The 20,833-nt window shown below is 57.5% G+C and overlaps 1 protein-coding gene and 1 long non-coding RNA gene across 6 annotated transcripts; one reads left to right on the top strand and one right to left on the bottom strand.

The window, feature by feature from the left end:
• Positions 1-986: 986 nt before the first annotated feature.
• IGSF9 (immunoglobulin superfamily member 9) lies at positions 987-19,183 on the bottom strand. Of its 4 annotated transcripts, none has more exons than XM_015249064.3 (21): positions 18,762-19,179; positions 16,577-16,827; positions 16,147-16,335; positions 11,057-11,209; positions 10,152-10,306; positions 9,792-9,909; positions 8,223-8,364; positions 7,971-8,116; positions 7,737-7,879; positions 6,335-6,475; positions 5,672-5,788; positions 5,320-5,470; positions 5,019-5,142; positions 4,601-4,776; positions 4,094-4,344; positions 3,802-3,886; positions 3,529-3,705; positions 3,234-3,276; positions 2,049-2,909; positions 1,672-1,799; positions 987-1,463 (listed from the first exon to the last, which is right to left on the bottom strand). In XM_015249064.3, the coding sequence occupies exons 2-21, from the start codon at positions 16,632-16,634 to the stop codon at positions 1,273-1,275; spliced, it is 3,549 nt and encodes a 1,182-aa protein (XP_015104550.2). In that variant the 5' UTR covers positions 16,635-16,827; positions 18,762-19,179; the 3' UTR covers positions 987-1,272. The 4 variants fall into 4 exon arrangements, with proteins under 4 accessions (XP_015104550.2, XP_072802390.1, XP_072802391.1 ...); XM_072946289.1 differs by lacking the exon at positions 18,762-19,179 and adding an exon at positions 17,532-18,467; XM_072946290.1 differs by lacking the exon at positions 18,762-19,179 and adding an exon at positions 17,270-17,463.
• Positions 3,648-9,694, top strand: LOC140688070 (uncharacterized). 2 transcript variants are annotated; one of them, XR_012062773.1, is made up of 5 exons: positions 3,648-4,011; positions 4,556-4,709; positions 6,658-7,263; positions 7,346-7,618; positions 8,974-9,694. It is a non-coding gene; the product is annotated as an uncharacterized lncRNA (long non-coding RNA). The 2 variants fall into 2 exon arrangements; XR_012062772.1 differs by lacking the exon at positions 8,974-9,694 and having other exon boundaries at positions 7,346-7,940.
• Positions 19,184-20,833: the final 1,650 nt, after the last annotated feature.

The raw sequence follows: 20,833 nt of genomic DNA, 5'->3' as shown, positions 1-20,833 counted from the left end.
GTATGTCTCCTTAATCCTGGAGGAATCAGAAGAGCCACCCTCGGTGGAGGAGGAGGCTGGCAGTTCTTCTGTCTCTAAGAGTGGAGGAGAGCATCGTTTTGGGGTTGAAGGAGTGCTCCCCTCTCCCCGTTTTCAGGTTTCAGCTGAGCAGTCCCTCTGGGGTGGAGTCCCAGTCCACACCCAGCAGTGGAGTTCTTCACAGATGGTAGAAGCCCCCCGTTAGCCTGGTTTTCAAGGACATCAACTAGTGTCCTCCCTCTTTTCCATTCTCTTTTCCATTGTCCATACCCCCATATTCCAGTGATTCCCTGGGAGGCCAGTGTTTCCACTGCTCCGTGCCTTCACACAGGCTGTTCCTCTGCCTGGGAGGCTCTCCCTTCCTTGACTGACTTCTCACCTGCTCTACCCCTCACCGACTTTGTAACTTTGGGGCAAATTACTAAAACACTCTACATGTCAGTTCCCCAGTCTGTAAAATTGAGCTAGTAGTCCTACCTACCTCAGAGTTGTAGGGAATTAAATGATACATGTAAAGAACTTAGAGCATTATCTGGCACATGCTCAGTTTAAGCTATCACCATTGTTCTCACTTTGATGGGGATGCTCAGGAGCACCCATAGGTAGCATTTGTCCCAGCACAAGCTGTAAGCATTCAGTTTGCTGATTCCTCCCTTTGAGCTACCATAATAACCAACATGTAGCTTTATCACAGAACTTATCGCATCATACTGTAACTATTTCTTTACTTGACTGCTTCAGCGACCAGAAAGAACTCCCCAAGGGCAAAGACATGTCTTGTAAACTTTGTACTTTCTCAGCATGGAGCTCAATGGCTGGTCCCCAGTAGCTGAGTAGGCACTCAATAAGTGTTTTTTGAATGGATGTTGAATGCACCTCCATTCATTCAGGAAGAGTCCCCTCCTTTTTTAGGGTTCAGAGATTTTCCTACCGCCCTCTCAGATTCAAAGTCAGATGACACACAGAAACAGTTTTCAGACTTTCTTTATTCACCTGTAAAAAACCTCACCCACACCACAAACACCACACACACACACACACACACACACACACGCGCGCGCGCGCATACCTAAGATCCCTGTTTCAGCTCCCAGAGCCTAGGGGCTCAGCACATACAGCCCACACCAAGCCCACAGTCAGGGTTTGTGCCTGAGCACCAAGGGCCAGGGGCAGCGTCCCAGGCTGAAGCTAGGTCTTGCTGGGGGCCTCCTTTGCAGGGTCCGTGTGCCTTCACCCTGCCTCACATTAGGGTGTTCACAGCAGAGTGGCCTGCTCAGGGTGGGAGACTGGCTGTCGATAGGCTAAATAGGCTGGTAGCCGTGCCCGAGCGGCATCTCGGCGGCGGCGGAAGGCCAGGAATTCCTCCCGAAGGGCAGCACAGCGGGCCTCAGGGCCAGGAGCATGGGCAGTGGTCAAGAGGCAGCTCTCCTCTGGAGTCTTCGCACCTGCAAGAGGGCAGAATAAGGAAAGGAAGAAGTCTTAAGGCCCCCTGGGTGCAGTCTCAAGGTTTACCAGCACCGGGAAGCTCTCTAGGGCCTCCCAGGGCTGAGGAGCCAAGGGAGTGAGAGGAGAGCACCTGGGGCACAGGGCCCCAGTGGTAGCAGACTGGGTCAGCGAGGCCAGGGCGCCCGCCTTTCTGGGGGGCTCACACACCTAGCTCTGGCTCAGCTTCAAGTCGAGATCGAGGGCCAGCCAAGCCCAGGTGCAGAGTCTCCAGCAATTCCATGTCCCCTGGGAATTCTGAGTCCCATTCATAGTTCTCATCCACAGATGTGTTCCTCCTGTTAAAAGGGACAAATGCATGGTGTGGATGGGGGAACAGAGGATGGCCAGAAAAGCCAGAAAAGGGAGGACCCCACATGGAGGCTGGACCATGGGTTTCCTCTGAAGATCCCTGGGCCTCAGCAAAAGCTTCTGCAAGGAGACAGCTCTCCTAGTCCCAGGGTGGGAGTGCAGCAGAGAAGCCCAAGGGCGTAGGAGAGGGCTGGGGAGAGTCTGATAAGGCAGGGCTGGGCAGGGACTGCCCTCACCTTTTGCTGACTGTCACCACATGCTCCCTTCGGGGCCACCTCTCAGGGCCACTGGCCCAGCTGCTGGTGTCTCCTGGAGCGGGGCTGAGGTAGCTGCCTCCTGCGGAGGGGGCTGTGGAGGGGGGCCGAAGGAACGAGGCGCTGCCCCGCCCGCTGCTCTGGCTTGTGAGGCTGCCCCGAGGGGCGGCAGGGAGGAGGCTTGGCAGTAGCCGCTCCCTGAGTGTCCAGTCAGCCAGTGCTGTGTATGGGGGATCTGGGGGGGCCCCAACCCCAACCACAGCGCCCTGAAGCACTGCTCTGGAGGACTCTGAGGGGAAGTCCAGGGGGCGGAGGGGAGATGAGGTGGGGCCAGGCCTAGTATCCATGTAATCTGGGGGTGGAGCAGGCCTGGGCTCCTCCAAGGGGGGCCAGTCTCCATCTACATTCATCTCCCGGAAGAAGGGCAGGCTCAGGTACTGAAGCAGGGGTCCTGGATCTGGGAGCGGACTGGGTGGGGCTGCGGGAGGGAGTCCCACAGGGCTGATGTCTGCAATGCAGAGGGGCTGGGGCATCCCACTGGGGCTGCTGCTGCTGCAATCATAGGACCTGGCCTGACGCCGGGCTGGGGCCCGAGGCTCCGCCTGCTCCAGGCCCGACCTTTCTTGGGGGGCCCCCACATTGGGTCCCATCACAAAGCGCCCATCTGGTCCCCGGCAAATGGGCTCCAAGGGTAAGGGCCCCCGGCTAGGTGGAGGATCCGGAGGGGGGCTGGGGGGTCCAGCAGGCTCCCCCCAGAGCAGACTCTGGCGCAGGCTGGGGACTGGGGAACCCTGGAGTTTCAGCTTCGCCACGCTGTCAGGACTGCCCGAGCCCGGAGCAGAGCTGGGGAAGGACAGGAGATCAGGGTCTGTGGTAGGGGGCCAGTCCCCCTCCCAGGAACCAGCGTCAGGCCTTGAGAGGTTTGATGCAGAACAGAGCAGAGCTAGGGAGAGCAAGGGAGAAAAGGACCCACATGGTGGAGGGGTGGAGGGAAGGCACAGGCAACACTGGACCGGCCCCCAGGCTGGGGCCTCTGCACTCCCATCCTCACCTCCCTCTCAATTCTGTTCCCTCTCCTATCCCTCCCCAAGGTGCAGAAAAGGAAGCAGAGAACCCTGGCGCTCATAGTGGGAAGGGAGAGGAAGGCAAGGAAGTGGAGGGACTTACTGTGGAGCTGACTTCCCGGTGGGAGAGAAGATAAGAGGTGGATCTGCAAGGGCAAGAGAACTAGAGGTGACACAGACAAAACCAAGCCCCACCAGGGCTCAAGGCGCTGACCTTCTCACCCAGCATCAGGCGCCCAACCCCATCGGCTCCGGAAAAGTGGAGGCCAGTCAGGAAGCAGGAGGCAGGAGGTGGTAACACACCTGGCCCATGCTGGAGGGAGGTCATTTTTCCTCCAGATAGGAGGCGCTTATGGAGGGGCGTGGCCCTCCTGTGGGCGGGGCCCCAGGTGGCCTACCTTGGCGGAGGCGTTTGCGGCGGCGACGCGCAGCTCTGCGCCGGTTCATGAGGCAGGCGGCCAGGATGCTCACGAGGACGGCCACGCTCAGGAAGCAGACCCCGCCCACCACGCCGGCCAGCACCGGCTGGGGCAGGAGGCCGGGCAGCTGGGTGCGCGAGGGATACACCTCCAGGCCTGGGCAAGGGGCCACGAGGAAGGGTCGGTGCCCACGACTCAGTGGGCTCCCAGCCCCTCAATCCCCAGGGCTCTGCCCTCCTGCCAGGTTCTTACCGGAAGTGGAGACGTTGGCCGTGTTGCTGGGGTCACTGACATAGCTACCGGCAAAGGCCACAAGGCGGAACTCGTAGAGAACATCCTGGGGGTTGGGGTCCAGGAAGGGGGTCAGGGCCCAGCACCGCCCACCCCACCCCATCCTGAGAGACTCTGCAGTCCTAAGGGAAGGATGGAGTAGGAACCGGAGGGGAGGACGGTCCTATCAGGGTGAGAGCAGGTTTGGGGAATGGGGCAGTGTGCTTGAAGAGCGTCTGGGAGGACCTTCCCTGTGCCTGCCTCCCACACCTACCTTGATAAGTCCTGGCACCAACAGCTGCATTTCAGTGCCTGCCACGGCCCGGTCCAGCACCTCCCAGCCCTGGGCGCCTTGCCGACCCTCCAGGACATAGCCATCCAGTCTCTTAGGGACCAGTTCTGGAGGATCCCAATGCAAGAGTACCCCCCGGGGTGTCCTCACAGCCACCAGACCTCGGGGAGGGGACAGGGGAGGCAGCATCTCTGTTGGGGGTAGGCTGGGGGCAGCTGGTGTGGTAGGAAGCCCTGAATGGGACAGAGAGGCCTGTAAAGATGGGATTTCCAGGGCTCCTCCCCTGCTCCCCTGAACTTCCACAGCCCCTGGTGCCCAGCTGTTCTCCCAGAGCCCCTGAAGACAAGCCTGGATCATCCTCCATGAACCCCTCTGGCCCCCAAGCTGTCGGACACCTCTGCCTCCTCCCACCCAGATCGTCCCATATCCAGATTTCCCCTACAGCCCGTCCCCATCCTTGTCTGCTGCTCTGGGTCAGAGGCCTCTCACCTTCCGGGGCAGACAAGACGATCTCGCTGAAGGGTCCACTTCCCAGCTTGTTCTGAGCGAGGACGCTGAACTGGTACTGGGTGTGCGGCTGCAGCCCTGGCACTAGGAGGTGAGCAGCCCCTACTGGCACCGCCAGGGACACCCAGTCGTGGTGGGCTCGGTCCGGCCTCTTTGCCCTGGAGGACAGGAGGAAGTGGGGGGCACCTCATGAACTAGGAAGAGCAGGAAGGTAGGAGTCCAGAGAGGTGATCTCTCCCCACCCTGCAACCATCCAGGGTCTCAGGACCTGGGACCTAAGATTCTCTAGAAATCAGGCAGCAGAGTTAGGGCAGGGCTGGGATGGAGGGGTGGATGAAGGGCAGAAGGCCAGAGAGAATCCGGGTGGGGAGGAAAGGAGTAGCAGGGCCAAGTCACTCACAGTGGGGTGTACCAGACACTGAATCTCTGCAGATAGCCACCATCAAAGCCAGGCTCCCAGGAGACATTGGCACCCTTGGGCAAAGGCATCACGGACACATTGGTGACCACGTGGGGGCTGGTGCCTGGGTAGGGGGAATGGAGGGATGATGGTCAGGGCCCTGAGGGGTGGTGAAAAACTCAGGGGAGTCCCAGGGCTTCTGCCCTCCACCCATCACCCCAGGGGCTCCCCACCCAAGATCCCCATCGGGGCCTCTAAAAAAGATTCATTCCCCTCTCCAGCCAGCTCTGCAGCCACTAACCCAGCACGTAGACATTTGTGGAGGTGGCCACCCGGGCCACAGCATTGCTGGCTGTGCACTCCCAGCGCCCATGGGCCTCCTTGGTCAGTGGTCGCAGGATGAGGCTACTGTTGCTGTCCACCTGGGCCTGGCCCTGCAGCCCCCGGCCCACCTACAGAACCACTGGTCAGCCCTGAGGACACACGCAGCCACCCCTCACCAAGGGCGCCACTCATCTCTCCAGGAGCTCATTTCCACCCCACCCTGCCTCTGGCAGCCTCTCTCCCAGCCACCCCCCTCCCACGACACGGCCAGGGGCACGGAGGCGGGGGTGGGGGCGTGCATACAGGCAGAGCTGGGTCAGCAGCCTTACCTTGGCCCAAGAGATAGTAGGAGATGGGTCTCCTCGGGCAGAGCAGGGGATGAGTAGCTCCCGCCCTACTTCTTGGAAATACTCTTCCTTGGGCCGTTCTAGAAAAGCTGGGGGAGCCTGCAAGCCAAATCTGGCATTGAGAGGGGGCTCTCTCACACTGCTGTCTAAGGGTCGTTACTCCCCCTCGCCAGGGCCCCTTCACACCACGTCTGTCTCCGTGGCTCAGTGTCTCTCTTGCTCTGTCTGTTCTCCAGGGGGAGGGCTGGAGGCAGTGGTGGGAGAGAAAAGGACTGATGGGCCGGAGGCCTCTATGGAGATCTACAAGCCTCAGCGGACACCCTCCACCCTCCCCTTTGCTCCCCACTCTCCCTTCCAGAGAGGGAGGCTGCACAGTCCCAGTTTAAGGGGTAGGGTGGGCAGGGTATCTTACTTTGTGGATGTGTTGTGTGACTCATGTCCCACCTCCCCAGCACCATCTCTGCAAAAACCTCTGGGATGGCATCTGACAGCTGCTGCTGTAGCCACCGTGGGAAACACAGATTTGGAAGTCCCTCCCTAAGAGTGTCTGTCCCACCCCCTCCATCAGCCTGGTGTCACTGCCAGGCTCGTCTTCAGCCACCTGACCCGCTGTGGCTGACACCCTCCCCCACCTCCGAGCCTCACCTTGAGGAGCACACGGGTCACCGGGGAGGGCCCTGCAGTCCCAAGACTGTTGTAGGGGGTGCAGGAGTATTCTCCCAGGGCATCCTCGTTCCCCAGGGCAATGACCAGGGAGCCTTCTGGGCCCTGGGACCAGCCAGGGAACTGGAGGGAAGAAGAGAAGACAACCAGAGAGGGACTCAGCAGCAGCAAGCCCAAGATGGAGAGAGGCAACAGACGGGAGGGAGCCGGTCCGGGACACCCACGTCCTCACAGAGGATACCACACCCCGACCTCTGAGCTGGACCTCTCTCTGAATTCCAGCCCTTCCCTTCTCCTTCCTACAGAGGGGCCGCTACGAATGGGTGAGAAGGCCAGGACCGCAGCCTCCGAGGGAGCCGCTCGCAGGGAATCCAGTGTGAATGGTGCCCCGGGGCTGAGTGATGTGGATTCCCTGCCTGCTGGGTCCTCACCTAGTTGTCTTCCCACAGTGACATTCTACGATGACCTTCCGCACCGTCCACCCCGTATCAGTTCTTCCCAGCTTCCCGCTTTCTGTGTTAAAGGCTAACATCTGACTCCTCACTCTCTCACTCCCCGTGTCTGTCCCATCCATCTTCGCATCGTCCTGTCTAACCCAGGCACCATAACCTCTCACCTGCACCCTCATTTCAACAGCCTCTGAGCCCCTCTCCGTAGGTCCACTCTCTTCCCCCTCCATCCCATCTGACAGACCCCACTGCTCACAGCTCTGACGCAGTCACACCATTGCTCAAGCAACGTCACTGGCCCTGAACACCTTTGGACTTTATTTTAAAACATTCAGCAAAAACGTATTGAGTATTGCAATCTCAGAAGCCCTGGGGACACGGGATTAAGAGATGCAACACTAGCCCACAAGGAATTTACAGTCTTTGCAGACAAACAAAAGATCTCAATTGCCCTGGAATGAGGTAATAAGTTGGCATCTATTGTTCCTCCTTTTGATCCCAACCCGTCTTTCCAGATTTCTCCAGACCATTCCTGTCCCCACAGGCCCTGGAGCTCCCACCCAACTGGACGACTCATTATGCCATAAAGGCGCTATATAGTTTCCTGCCTCTGGGCCCTGGTTTCCGTGTGGAATGTCTGTCCGCCCTTCAGGGCCCATCCCAAGTCCCAGAAGGCGCTGCTGAGCTGTCCTCCACCAGCCCCAAGAGGAGGTGCTCGCCCCGTCCCTGGTCTAGCAGTGTCTGTGTTGCTGTCCTCCCCTCCGGGCACCGTGTCTGTTTGCTCCTGCTCCCCACGTGACACCCTGCACAGCACCTGGTGAGCAGTGGATGTTCCCCAGTCACTGAACTGAATTCAACTGAGCTGACTCCACCCCAGCGGTCCTGATTAAAACACTACCAGGCGGAGCCCTCTCTCCCCTCCCCCAAGCCCCTACCTTGTCCAGCTGCAGGGCCTGCCCATCCTTGGTCCAGCTGACAAAGAGCAGTGGGGGGTTGGCACGAACTGGGCACCGGATCACCCCCCGCATGCCCACAGGCAGGGGTGTCTCAGGAGGCATCGCGGTCACCTGGGCTGGGTCTGGGGGAGGCAGTGGTGAGTCATGGAGACAGAGCTGGGCCTGGCCCAGCACAGGGGAGCAGTCTGGGGAGGGCACAGGGGTCAGGCTTACAGAGCACAGTGAGGTAGGCAGAGGCCGAGGGCGGCCGCGGGAGGCCGTTGCTGGGCACACAGGTGTAGCGGCCGGCATCGTCAGGCTGGGCGGCCTCCAGCCGCAAGCTGCCATCCACCAGGATCCGCACTCGGGACTGCAGGCGGCTGCAACACGGAGGCCGGGGATTGGGGTGGGCCAGGCCTTGCTTAGCCGAAGGATTTCTTAGCCGGCCCACCAGTTCCCCATCCCCACCGCATCTCCAGGCCTCACCTAATGTGGAAGACATTGATGCTGTCCTGGAACCAGCTATAGGTGAGGTTAGCGGGGTACGCCTCAGCCCGGCAGGCCAGGGAAACATCCTGGGAGGCATTGACCGTGCTGTTCTTGGGGGGCACCACAATGACTGGGGGTCCTGCAGTGGGGAGCACAAGGGGAAGGAGGGGCCTCAGCGCAGTCTTCCAGGAACCTTGAGGTTACTTGCACAGTTCTTCCCAGGTCTGCCCTCTGGAAAGCAGGGCTGGTTGCTACCGCTTGGGGAATGCAAATAGGTCCTAACTCTTGTATGTAACAAAAGTTCCTCCTCTCCCTGAGGCCAGCTCCCCTTCCCAGCAGGGACAACCCCATTTACCCAGTTTCCTCTGTGTGTGTGTGTGTGTGTGTGTGTGTGTGTGTGTGTGTGTGTGTCTGTGTTGGGGGCGATCAGTTTTAACTCTCTGCACATTTACCCGTTACATCCCTCATCTGTCACATCTTAAATCACCTCTGTGTCTCCTACCCTAATCCATGAACCCAAAACATTACCCAAGATGCTGCAGCACTCCCAGACTCCAGGCTCCCCCATCTCTGCCACTCTGATGCCATTCATCCAGAAATGCTCCCTTTGGCCACAGAACACTTCTGCTCAAGGACCCACCACAGCTCCTGGCTCCTAGTACACTAAGCTCAGACTTCTTGACCCAGCCCATGGGCCCTTGTTATCCGAACCACCTTTTCATATGTCAACCCTTCCAAACTCTTTCAGGCACTAAGGGCAGCTGCTGTCTCCCTTCTCCGGGCTCCTGCTGCACAAGCAGTCAGCAGTAAGACGTAATGATATGAGCTGGCCTACAGAGCACCTCCAGGCCCGCGGGGCACCGCTAAGCACTCTACCTGCATCATCTCATTTAATCCTCACCAGAGCCTTTTGTGGTGGGAATGACTGTCTCCACTCCACAGATGAAGAAATGAAGGCTCAGAGGCAGAGAGGCTGTGTGATGACTTGCCCGAGATCAGCAGGGAAGGCAAGATGCAAGTTCAGGCCTTCTCCACGCCGGACTGCACCCTTAACCACTGCCCCGCGCTGCCTTTCCAGCAGCGCCCGGGGAAGCCACACTTCACTGATGCAGCTTATCCTGCCCCCCCCCCAGGTGGGAGGCTCCATGGAGGCAGGGTCTACTTCTCCAAAGGGAGGGTCTTGGCCAGGAATTACTCCGCGCTTGGTTGAACCTAATTAAATTCTTGTAACAGTCCTGAGAGGTAGGGATGAACCCCTCTGTACAGATGAGGAAACTGAGGGTCAGGGGAGCTACATGGCTCATGGTCTAACCCCAGGACCCACGCCCTTTCCACTGTGCCACACTGCTGGGCACTACGTATCTACTGTCTGTTCACTGATCCTTTTACAAGCAAGATGCTGGTTTTAGAGGAACAGCTTGCATTAGGAGGTCCTTCCTCTTCATGGGCCCCTGCCTTCAAGCACAAGTCTCCCCCTGCCCTAGTCCTGCTGTGTGCACCCCCAGCCTCAGGTCACAATCCTCTCACACAGATGTCCTGTTTCCCAGCCCTCCATGGGGACAGCACCTAGCACCAGCAGCTGGGTGGCGTGGGTGGAGCTGCCCTCAGTACTGGAGGCTTGGCATGTGTAGACTCCAGAGCTGCCTCGCTCCACCCGCCGGATCCGCAGGGTCCCGTTCTGCACCTAGAGGAGAAGTCAGTGAGAAAGGACCCACGTGCCCCCTTCCCACGGCAGGACTCAGACCCTGCACTTCCGAGGCTGGCCAGCAGAGGGAGACAGCATGCCAGGCTCAGGGAAGCCAGTGCAAAGACCCTCATCTGGCCGGTCTCCCAGTCTGGCCTTCCTCCCTGTCCTCCAGCCCGACTCCCAGGCCTCCACCTGCCCCACACTCTATCTGGTCCACCCCGTCCAGCCCGGAGACTCACCTGCACCTGACTCTGGCCTTGGCCAAGGTCCTGTCCTCGGAGCTTCCAAGTCACACGAGGTTGGGGGCTGCCACGGGCCACACAACGCAGGGTCACGGGCTCCAGTTCCCGCACTTCTAGCACCTGGGGAGGTGTCTCCAGGAACTGAGGGGGCGCTGCAAGGAGAGAGGTGTCAGGGGTGGCCAGAGGGGTGATCAGCCCAAAGAGCAGCATCCAGGGACCAGAGAGCTGCAACAGTGTTGCAGCCCTCAGCCACCGACCTGCCCAGCTTCACAGGAATGCCTAGCCCAAGGCTACCCTGTCTGCTGCACCGGGAGCCCAGTGGGGACTGTACCAGCCCATCTCCACATGGCCTGTAGAGTTGGCAAGAGAGCTGAGCACAGGCTGGATGTTCAGAGTTGGGAGAGAGCTAGGTGCCCTCTGGAAGAGCACTGTCCTGGGAGTCAGGAGGCCTGGGTTCTGGACTCTGCTCTGCCGCTCATTAGTGGCATGACCCGGTCTCCCAGTGCCCTCGTCTCCTCATCTATGAAATGGGAGTAATTATGATCTCCTTCCATCTTAGGGTCGAAGAGAGGATTCGTGAAGTACTGGGTTAAACGGTGTTTTGAAAAAACAGAAAGTTATATATATGTGAGCTATGTTTCACCCAGGGCTTAACACCCCCTTACCCCCAACCCATCACCCTCTCCTTGCCAGCGAGGCAGGAGCAGGGAAGAGAGAGGAAGAAGTCATAACACAGAACGGAGAAGGCTAGCTGGATTTCAATTTAAAGAACCGAAAAGGTGGGGTGGGTGTGGATGGGAGGGATAAGATGCAAACAGGTGTGTCTGTGAGGGTAGGGCCTTCCCCTCTTCCTCCTCATTCTGCTCCCCTCCCTTCTCCTCTGCCTGCCCCCAGCTTCGTACAGTTGACTGTGAGGTGCACCCAGGAGCCGTTGGCAGAGTCATCTTCGGGGCTGTGCTGGTCCAAGAAGAGCACACGGCACTCATACCAGCCCTGGTCTTCAGTCCGGAGCCCCTCGATCTGGAGAGATGCCCCCTTCTGAAGCCGGACACGCCCTGGTGGGGGAGCCCTGAGTTAAGGGTGCTGAAAGGACCCCTTGGGAACCCCAACCCCCTGGTCACATTTTCAGAGGTCAAGGTTCAGTCTCCCCCAATTACCCTGAAAGAGTGGGGTCGGGACAGGTACAGTTGGGTCATGGGGGCAGCCCCCTCCCTCGGCCCCTCTGAGGGCTCCTGCCTTTCAGCAGCTGGGACCCAGCTTAGACAGAGACCCAGAGCGGCAGTAGGCAGACCAGACACTCCACTGAACTACACGAGGCTTCCTGGACTGTAGGGGGAGGGGGCCGAAGAGCCAACACTGGGTCTCCCCTGCATTCACACAGAATCTGCCCATCCCTGAGCTCTCTGTGTAAGGGGGCTCCCGGGAGTACTCCTGCCGGAGGACTCTGTCCCCAGAAACCATAGTAGTGTCTGGGGCCTGAGCGGGGATCCAGACCTCGCCAATCAAAGCCTCTAATCCACCAGGGCTATTATCAGTGGCCTAAGCGCCTTAGAGTGGCCAGAGTCCAGCCCAGCCAGGCAGCAATGTCAGCAGCCTCCTCACCCCCTCCCCTCATGCCCCAGGGCATCCAGGCCCGTCTGACAGACTCCACAGAGCTCCACAAAGCACCCAGCCCCTAGCCGAGCAGACACTGCCCTCCCACCTCTGTCAGCATCCACACCACACCACCAGGCTCAGATGGAGGGTGCCCCCCCTGAACCCCTCAGCCCCCTGCCCTGGCAGAGCCCTGCACCCCAGACGGGTTTCTGGGTCCTGGGCGGTGCAGCCTAGTGGGAGATGCACAGGCTGGGGAGCCACAGAGACCTAGCATCCAGCTCTGCCGTGCACTCCTTTGGCCAAGTTACTTAACCTCTCTCTCAGTGTCAGCTTCTTCATCTATAAAATGAGAGAGAGAAAGAAACCCAGGAGGGGTGGAGGGGAGGCAGGCAGCATGGTGTCTGGCATCAGCAGGGGCTCCAGTAAAAGCGGTTGAACAAATGAACGAGCAGATTAGAATTCAGCAGCCTGCATTCAACCTTGACCCCATCCCTTACAGGGGAACACGTCCTCGCCCTCTTCTCCCCCGGGCACGTCACCCTTCCAGAAATCTGGTGTCCCCTAGACTGTTCTCTGCATTACCCCTTCATCTACATGTGCAGGAAACCTTTCAGATTCTACCTCCTAAATATCTTTTCCCTCTCTACCTGCTTCACTTCAGTCCAGTCTCAGAGCATCTCTCACCCAGGTTACTCCAACAGCCCACGAAGAGGTCTTCGTGCCTCCCACCGCCTGCCCTCTGCATCCACCAGCTGCCCGCCCCACCTCGACCTTGGACATGGACAGATGACGCTTTCTAAATCTTTGGGGTTATGCGCGAACGTAACCAGACTGTGCCCCGCCTTAGCCCTTCCTAACACTGGACAATCTGAAGCTCTTCGAGCACTCGCCCCCTCCAGTCTGCGTCCATTCCACCTCCGGGGTGATCTTTCTGAAACAGAATCAAAACCTGCAGTGTCCCTAAAGCCACCAGGGAAGGCGAGTTGGATGGCCAGGCTGAGGCTGGCTTTGTGGTCTTTTCTCTTCCAGGAATGAGTCCAGGGGTGCGGATTCTCTAGAAAGGGTGGAGCTGCTTACAGGGCTAGGTATTTAAATCCCCACCTAGAAGATAAGCCTGGGTCTTGTAGGTAAATATTGAACAAAATCACACCCTTCCACCCACCAGGGGGCTCCTCAGTAACCCCAACCTGCCCAGCCATGGAAGCCCACAGACCCCACTGCAACCTCTTCTAAGTCCCATATGATGGTGATTTCATTATGATTGTCCAGCCCAACAAAGAAGGAAGAAGAGGGGAGGGAAACTGAGCTAGGGACACAGGCCACGTCATACCAAGCATGGTCACCATTCTTAATCTTCCTAAGGATTCCATTAGAGAGGAAGGAACTGAGGTTAGGCTTCCTTCAAAATCACACAGCTGCATGGGGGAGGATATAGCTTAAGTGGTGCACACTTAGCACACTCAAGGCCTTGGGTTCAATCCCCAGTACCTCCTCTAAAAATAAACAAATAAGTGAACTTAATTACCCCCCAAATTTTTTTAAATAAATAAACTTTTTAAAATAATCAAATAAATTTTAAAAAAAGGAAAGTGAAAAATCACATTGATACAGCCAGGCCTTCTTTCTCATGATGCAGTGTACTCGCCACGGCACACTGGTGTTAGGATCAAGTGACGTTCAGGACACTGTCACTGAGCGTCTTTAGTATGCTCTCACTCAGAGGATGCTGCTAGCCAGTGGGTAACAGCTCCAAATATCTGTTGATCAGAACATCCAATAAAGTGTACTGTCTGTCCTAACTTCTCTGTGAGATATGGCCTACCAGACCTGTAATGTTACAGAAGAGCAAGATGGCCAGAGGCAGGCAGGCCTGAGTCCCCCGAGTCCTGGGCCTCCCTCCTGGAGGCCCGCCCTCCACTTGCACAGCCAGAGCCTGAGGGACTTCAGGGGTGTGTGGAGGGAGCAGAAGACACAGTCTTCGCTCTCAGAAGGCAAGGAGCCCACACCCATGTATGTGCATGTGCAAGTTCACATACACACAGAAGCTCACAAATGGTGCTGTGCCCAGATGTAGCAAGAGACTATGAAGCAAGAGGGGTATGGAAGGCTTCCAGGAAGACATGACCATGCAGAGAGTTTTGAAGAATAAATAGTAGGAAGAGGAAATGACTAGAGGGAGCAGAGGTGTTCTAAATGGAGGAGGAGATAACTGATTTTCATCAGACAACTCAGGACAGTAAAAAAAACTCATGTCCCTTCTGCTGTATGGGGTATCTTGAAACTCCCAAGAAATTCAGCACAAAAGTCAAAGACCAAAAGCTGGTCCCATGGACCAGAAGAGTCGGTCTAAGACCCACCCCAGGAAAGCTGGTGAAGAAAAAGTCAAACCGCGGTTTCGCACCACACGGGCGCTCTGTGCAGGCTCCGTGCTGGGTACTTCACATACAGGGGCTAACTTAACCCTAGAATTTAATCCTGGCTAGTTTTATATTGCCTTTTACCACTTCTGTACTGTACATCCAGTCTCCTCTGCTAGACGGATTCTAGAATCCTCAGATTGGAAGCCTTCCATTCAGTGTGATCCCTAAAGCTCCTAACAGTCTCTCTCGTGGTCCCTCCCACATTCTAGGCCACCGGCCTCACACACAGTCCCAGGCCATCTCCCCTTCGCTTGCCCAGAGGGTTTATGACAGGACAGCATTGTCCTTAGCAACCTCCACCTCCCGTTGCCTAGCAACTGCAGTCCGGAGTCCTCCACACAAAGGCAGAGAGGCCCTTTCCACACTGGGAGGCAGTCAAAGGGTTAATGGGCACAGGGGCCTCCCTGCCTGGGCCCTGACTCCCCAGACTAGCCCTGGCCCGATCTGGAGCTCCAGACTGGGGGTAGGGGTGGGCCCGAAGGGCAAGGGGAGGAAGAAAGCCCCAGAGGTTCCTGCTCACAGCCCTTGCAGCTCAAAGGAACACCGCAGAGACAGGAAGAAAACCCACAGATAGCAAAGTGGCTGCTTTTCAGTGGTCTGTCTGCTGGAGGGACCTCAAGACAAGACAGAGGGCAGAGGGGAGTGGCACACCTCCCTGCGGGAGTCCCAAGGAAAGCCCTTCTCTCCCCTCTCCTCCACCTCCCCCAGCCTTGCCCTCTGTAGGACCATGTTCGGAACCTGCCCAGCCTCAGCCCGGCAGCCCACCCCTCCCCAGCCAGGAAGGCAGAGGCAGGGACTGAGGAAGGCGGGGAGGGAGGGCTGGTGGGCAAAGCCATCATCTGTCCACTTGTCCTAATTGGGGCCCCCTTTCAGCAGTTCTCCTGGGGCTTGTGTAGACACATCCACTGCCACCAGGCTGTTTGCCAACAACTGACCCCAGTTTGAAAATAAACTCTTCCCTTGTGTGGCACCTGCCTGAGCCTCCGCCCCTCTCAGCTCGGCCTGCCCTTTGGTGACAGCTCAGCCAATCCCGTGCTTCTCCCAGGATTCAAACTAAAGAGGGAAAAGGGAGGGGGTCCCCTTCCCCCATCCAAGTCCTCCCAAGGTGGACTTTCCTGGGTCTCCCTCTGAGGAGGAGGCAGCCAAGCTCTCTTGCCAGCAGCCCCAGACCCAGCTGTAGGCCTCCCACACACTGCCCTCTGAGATGGCTAAACCGCTCAGATTAAGGCTCCACTGGGGATTAGGAGGAAGCTGAGCCTTTCGAGAGAGCCAGCTGGGCGCAGGAGAAGGCCCCCAGGGAGGCCTATACACTATTTTAAGTCCCCACAGGAGCCACCTGAAGCAGGGATCCAGCCCCTCACATTTGCTGATCTGTAGGGGCGTCTGGTCCTCCCAAGCCCATCCTGTCTGTGCACATCTCGGCTGGACTCCGAATCAGAAGCAGCGGAGAAGCAGACCAGTCACAGACCCACCCACCCTGCTGCCCCATCAGCCCATTCCCTAGAAGCCTAGAACCCCCAAACTAGCATTTAGGAAAGTAGGGGAGGAGGAGGGCGGAGGAGTGAGCCGAGAGCAGAGCCAGGGACCAGGAGAGGGCCAAGGAGGGAGACCAGGGAGGATCAGCATGGAGTCTGGGAGGTTTCATGATGAAATCTAGGAAGAGTGATTAGAGAATTAGGATGGATACTTGAAATAAGGCTGCAGGATCTCCTTTGGAACAGACCACGTGGAGTTCTAAACAGCACAGCTATAGTGTGTGTGTGTGTGTGTATGTGTGTGTGTAAATGAATGAATCCTTCAATGCATTAACACTGCTTAGGAGCAGAGCCACGCTTGTTAAGTGGAGTTAAGGCAGTGGAGCTGGAGATGAGGTTGGGGCAGGGACAGAGCAGTTAAGAAGAGGTCTTGTGCCCACTTTACCCCGCCCGCCTTTGTTGGGGATACCTCGCAGCCTCCCACCTGAGGATAAGCCTTACCCACGTAATCAGGGTCGATGCGGGGAGAGTAGAGGCCGAACTGGATGAAGATGGGAAGCAGGAATCCAAAGCGCAGCCACTCGATGACGTGCAGAGGGGGCCGGCCGGCTGGGGGCAGCAGGTCACAGCCCAACACCGCACTCTCCCCAGCCCGGCCCACCACTGACACCACCTCGGGCTTCCCTCGACCTGTAGGGGGCAGGTGGCATGAAGACACAGCAGGGGACCAGAATCCAGGCTGGGAGGGGAGATACCCTCTCCATCTCCGTAGGCTCCCCAGGCCGTTGTGAAGTGATTGAGGGATTCCTTGACTTCCGCAGAGCCAGTGTTATTCCTCCCCTTCCCCAGCACACTCACAGACAACCCCCTGGGGAGCACCCCCCACCCGAAGGCCACCCGGGAGTTCTGGAGCCCAGGGAGTCCAGCTCACCGTCAGCCCCCTGGCTGATGATCAGGCTGAGGATGGCCAGACTGAGGCACCAAACCATAGCCCAGCTGCCTGCTCACCCGGCCCCTCCTATCCACAGGGGCCCAGACGGAGGGGCCCGGGGATGTCCACAGCCCAGCAAGCCCTGTCAATCCTTCTGACCAGGTAACAGGTGTCAGCTCGCACTCTTCTGGGCAGTTAGGGCTTGGCTTACGGAACACCCGATGAAGCTGTTCTCTGGAGCGCCACCAGATCTAGATGCAAAATTCAAGGCAACAGGCAGAGTGGACCAGTATTGGACACCAGAAGAAACCTCAAAGTTAGAGAAAAGCTGGAGGTGAGCAAAGGATGAGAAAGGAGAAAAGAGAGCAGATAGGTAGAGGGATGGGCTGAGGTGAGGGTACTGGGAGAGCGAGGGAGGGCTGGGTGGGGGGACCGGACAGGGGAGGACATGTGGGGAGCAGTGGATTTGAAAGATCTTAGAAAAAGCAGAATTCTGGGAATATCCAGATGACTAAGCCTCTTGGAGAGCTGAGCCAGGAGGGAACTGGGGTTCACATTCACTGGGAAAAAGGCTTCTCAGGAAAGCACGGGAGATGAAGAGCCCCCACAGCCCACCCTCCTCTGCCTTTTCTTTCCTTAGTCCTGACGCCAATAACAAGGTAGCAGATTGCAAGGTAGAACCAGTATTATCACCTCCACTCCACGGTGATAAATAAGGATCTCAGAGAGGCTTGCTTGGGGGGCACAGAGCCAATTGAGGGCAAAGCCTGGGTGAGAAGCCCCTGAAAGTGGCCCTCGGGGCATCCCCACACAAATCCTCGCCTCAACTCCCCAGCCTCTATGAACCCTGGAAGCTGGGGACCCTGTACCACTCTCTCCACTCAGCCTCCCAGTACTGCTTTAGCAGTGAATGAGTCAGGCAGCTGGGAGAGGAGGCGCTGCCTCCCCCACCTACCGGTATGGGGGGCCCAGGCAGCACCCTCCAGGTCTGGGCAGGTCCCTGGGCTGGTGGCTGGCACCGCTTCCTCTTCATGATGCTGCCAGGCAGCCCTCCCTCTGCCATACACCATGACCCAAGTTTCTCACCCCAATTCCTCCCACTTACTCCTCCTCCATATCCCCAGGCCCAAGAGTTGCCAGGCTCTCCCTTCCCCAACTCGGGGAGGGCATGGTCCGTGAGAAGCCAAAAAAGCCTGCAAGTTCCCTGGGGTGTACAAAGTGAGCCCTGGGGAATGAAAGGTGGAACTGTTGACAGCCCCAGCCCCTGAGCATCTAGGGAAGTCACAGAGGCAAATCCAAGTAGACTGCTCTGCGGGCCTCCACCCTGCTCTTGGTCTCACAGTTCCCCACTGGCTATAAAACATCCTCCATGTCCCTCAGCCTGATCTCCGCCTCTACTTAATGGCCCTGCATGTCTAACTCACCAGCAAATATCTCCCTTGCTTCCCACTGCCCTCAGCCAGCTCTCCCATGCTTCCTGGACATACCCTTTTCCAAATGCATAGGAACCCCCAGTGCTCTCCTGGCTCAGTTTCCTGAAAACCTGAGTAACCCAGGTTTGCCCAGAATTCCTCTGCTTTTCCTAAGATCTTCACAACTTTTCTGCCCCCACCATGTCCTCACCTTTGTAGTCTCCCCACCCAGCACTCTCTTCCATTAAGGTTATCCCTACTTCTCATAGTCCCCACCAAATTCCCGTTTTTCACACCCGATCTCCAATTGCACCAGGTTCTCTGTGCTTCAAGGAACTCCCTGTCTCCTCCGGAATCACCACCCAACCACCCATTTCTACCATCCTCTCCTCCCCGGAATTTCCCTATCTAGAATTCTCCTACCTCAGCCCACAATACACTTCTGATACCCCGCCCCCAATTCTCTTCTTCCTCGCCTTCTCCGGACCCCTGGAACTCCTCCTTGCTTTTGGAACCCAACAGGAACCACCCCCCACCCCGTCCCCCTACACACATGCATTACCTCCAGAACTACTCCAGTTCTCCGGGAGCCCCCACCCACCCACCAAGAATCCCACTTTGCTCCCCAGAACTCCCCTAGTTCTGCTCCCCAAAGAATTCCACTTCCCTCCACAAGTCCCTCGCTTTCTCCTACCCCCCAGAACTCCCGCACCGTTCTCCGTCCCCCCGCCGGCACCCCTATTCCATTGCCCCCAGCACGCCCCCGCCCTCACCTGCTCCGCACCGCTCGGCTCCACTCTTCCAGCTACACAATAGGGGGCGGACCCGCCTCCCCGCCTCGGATGCCCCGAGCGCCTCCCGTCGCCCTGGAGACCGCCAATCCCCCTCCCGCGGCGGCCAATTGGAGCGAGCAGAAGGCGAGTCGAGGCGGGCGCGACCCCCGAGCGGCCTGGGAGTTGTAGTTTCGAGAGAGCAGGACTCGGTGGCACGTGGGCTTGGGTCGCCCCCTGCTGGAGCTCGATACAACGAAGCGTGGAAAGGCCGGTGCGGCGCTTCCCGCTTCCAGTTTGAGGAGCTAAGCCCGTCAGGGCCCGTGCTCCAGGGGTCGCAGGAGTTGGCCCTGCACACCCTCCTTCCCGTGTAAACTACCTTGGGGCCTCTCCTCTCCCCTAACGGGCTTAACCGCAGATGCGGCAGCTAGGGTTGAAATCTGAGCCTGCCGGCAGGAGCACCAAGCGGGGAGCAGGACTCCCCGCCCTCTTCCCAGGGGATCCACCCCGCTCCTCTGATCTCCTCCCCCATCCCTATCCCCATCCCCACCTCCGCACATTTCTTCTCTGGCCGGACTGGAAATACCTGTCTGCACTGGCGAGCTCCCAGACCTTGCCCAGGCGCCTCCCCCTGTGTGCAGAGGAGCCGGCTGCGCTCCTAGCCTCAGGTTGCCAAGTCAGCTCCCGCCGCAGCGCCCAGCAAAACCGCGCAGAGAAGAGAGCCTAGAGGGGAGAAGTGAGAGAGACATCCAGGCGCGGGAGACCGAGAGAGGAGGAATGAATTAAACTGTCGTTTACTGAACCCCTACAGGGTAGGGTGCTGGATCCTGGACCACACGCTTTACGAGTCTTATGTAACCTGTACAGAGACGCTGTAAAGTAGGTGTAACTCCGTTTGACTAAAGAAAAAACGGCGCCTCCAGGAGGGGAGGTAACCTTTCCAAGACTTCCCGTCTAGGACATAGCAGAGAAGGAACCTGACCCAGCTGGGAATCCTTCACACCCACCCTCTTAGAGACTTCAACCTCAGGCAAAAGACATCTGGTATGTCTGCCCTGCAGAGCTTTCTGCTTCCTCAACTCGGCGCTGACTTGGGGAAGCAGGGTCATCAGCCCTTCCCCAGGAGGCTTGGGCGGTCTTAAGTCTACCCAGTGCTCCCCTGGAAGACGTTCCTGAAAACAGCACACTGATCTCACCCCAGTCTGAACTCCTGCCACTCAAAGAGTGCACCCGGCGTCTGATTCCCAATCATGGCCTCACTCAACACTGGGAGAGACCCTGTGGAACCCTGCGGAATGGGTCTAACCATAGCTCACACCAGCATGCCTGCCACATCTTCCCTCCAGGTGGTCACCCAGCCCCATTTGGCCACACCCTGGGCCAGGAAGCTCACCATCTCCCTGTAGTAACGCATTCCATCTTCAGGGACTTTGACTGCTGGAGAGTTCTTCCAGGAGTAAATGTCTGGGTGCTTTTATGCCAAGACCTGAGATAAAAATGGGAGTGAGGGTAGCTGGGAAGGAGGCAGGAGCAGTGGTGTAGACTCTGCCACACTCCCCCCAGCAAATTCTCCCAAAGTGGCAGCCTTCAGCATGACTGCAATGTAGCAGACTGACCTAACAGTGCTAAGACTTTAATGAAAGCATGTTAGTGGACACAGCATGGAAGCAAGGCCAGGCAGAATGTCTAGGAAAGATGGTCAAAGAATGAAGTCTTTTTTACTTCTTGGCCCCTCACTGACCAGTGGGAAAGATCTCCCTCCCCCCACACCGTGTTAGAATCGGCTACATCTCTGGTTCAAAGGTTTCATTTCTGCGTCTCCAACGTCTTCTTTAGGATAAGTTAATCTCGTTTGGACATAAAATAACTTTTTTATAAAATTGGGATTTAAAATGATTTTCCACTTTTTGAAGTTTATGATATGGTCATTTTTTAAAATGTTTTTTATTACTGTCATTTGCTTTGATTTAGATGTATCTTGTTGGCTTCTTGGTAAGAAAAGGAACCTAGCCCTGTAACTTGTTCCCTCACCATGCCAGAAGTGAGAGTTGATAAAAATAGTCCCTGAGGCTCAA

This window comes from Vicugna pacos, chromosome 21 (genome assembly GCF_048564905.1).
Source record: "Vicugna pacos chromosome 21, VicPac4, whole genome shotgun sequence".
Classification (NCBI taxonomy): domain Eukaryota; kingdom Metazoa; phylum Chordata; class Mammalia; order Artiodactyla; family Camelidae; genus Vicugna; species Vicugna pacos.
Note: the sequence above shows the minus strand (reverse complement) of the source record. Positions and strands in the feature narration are given on the sequence as shown.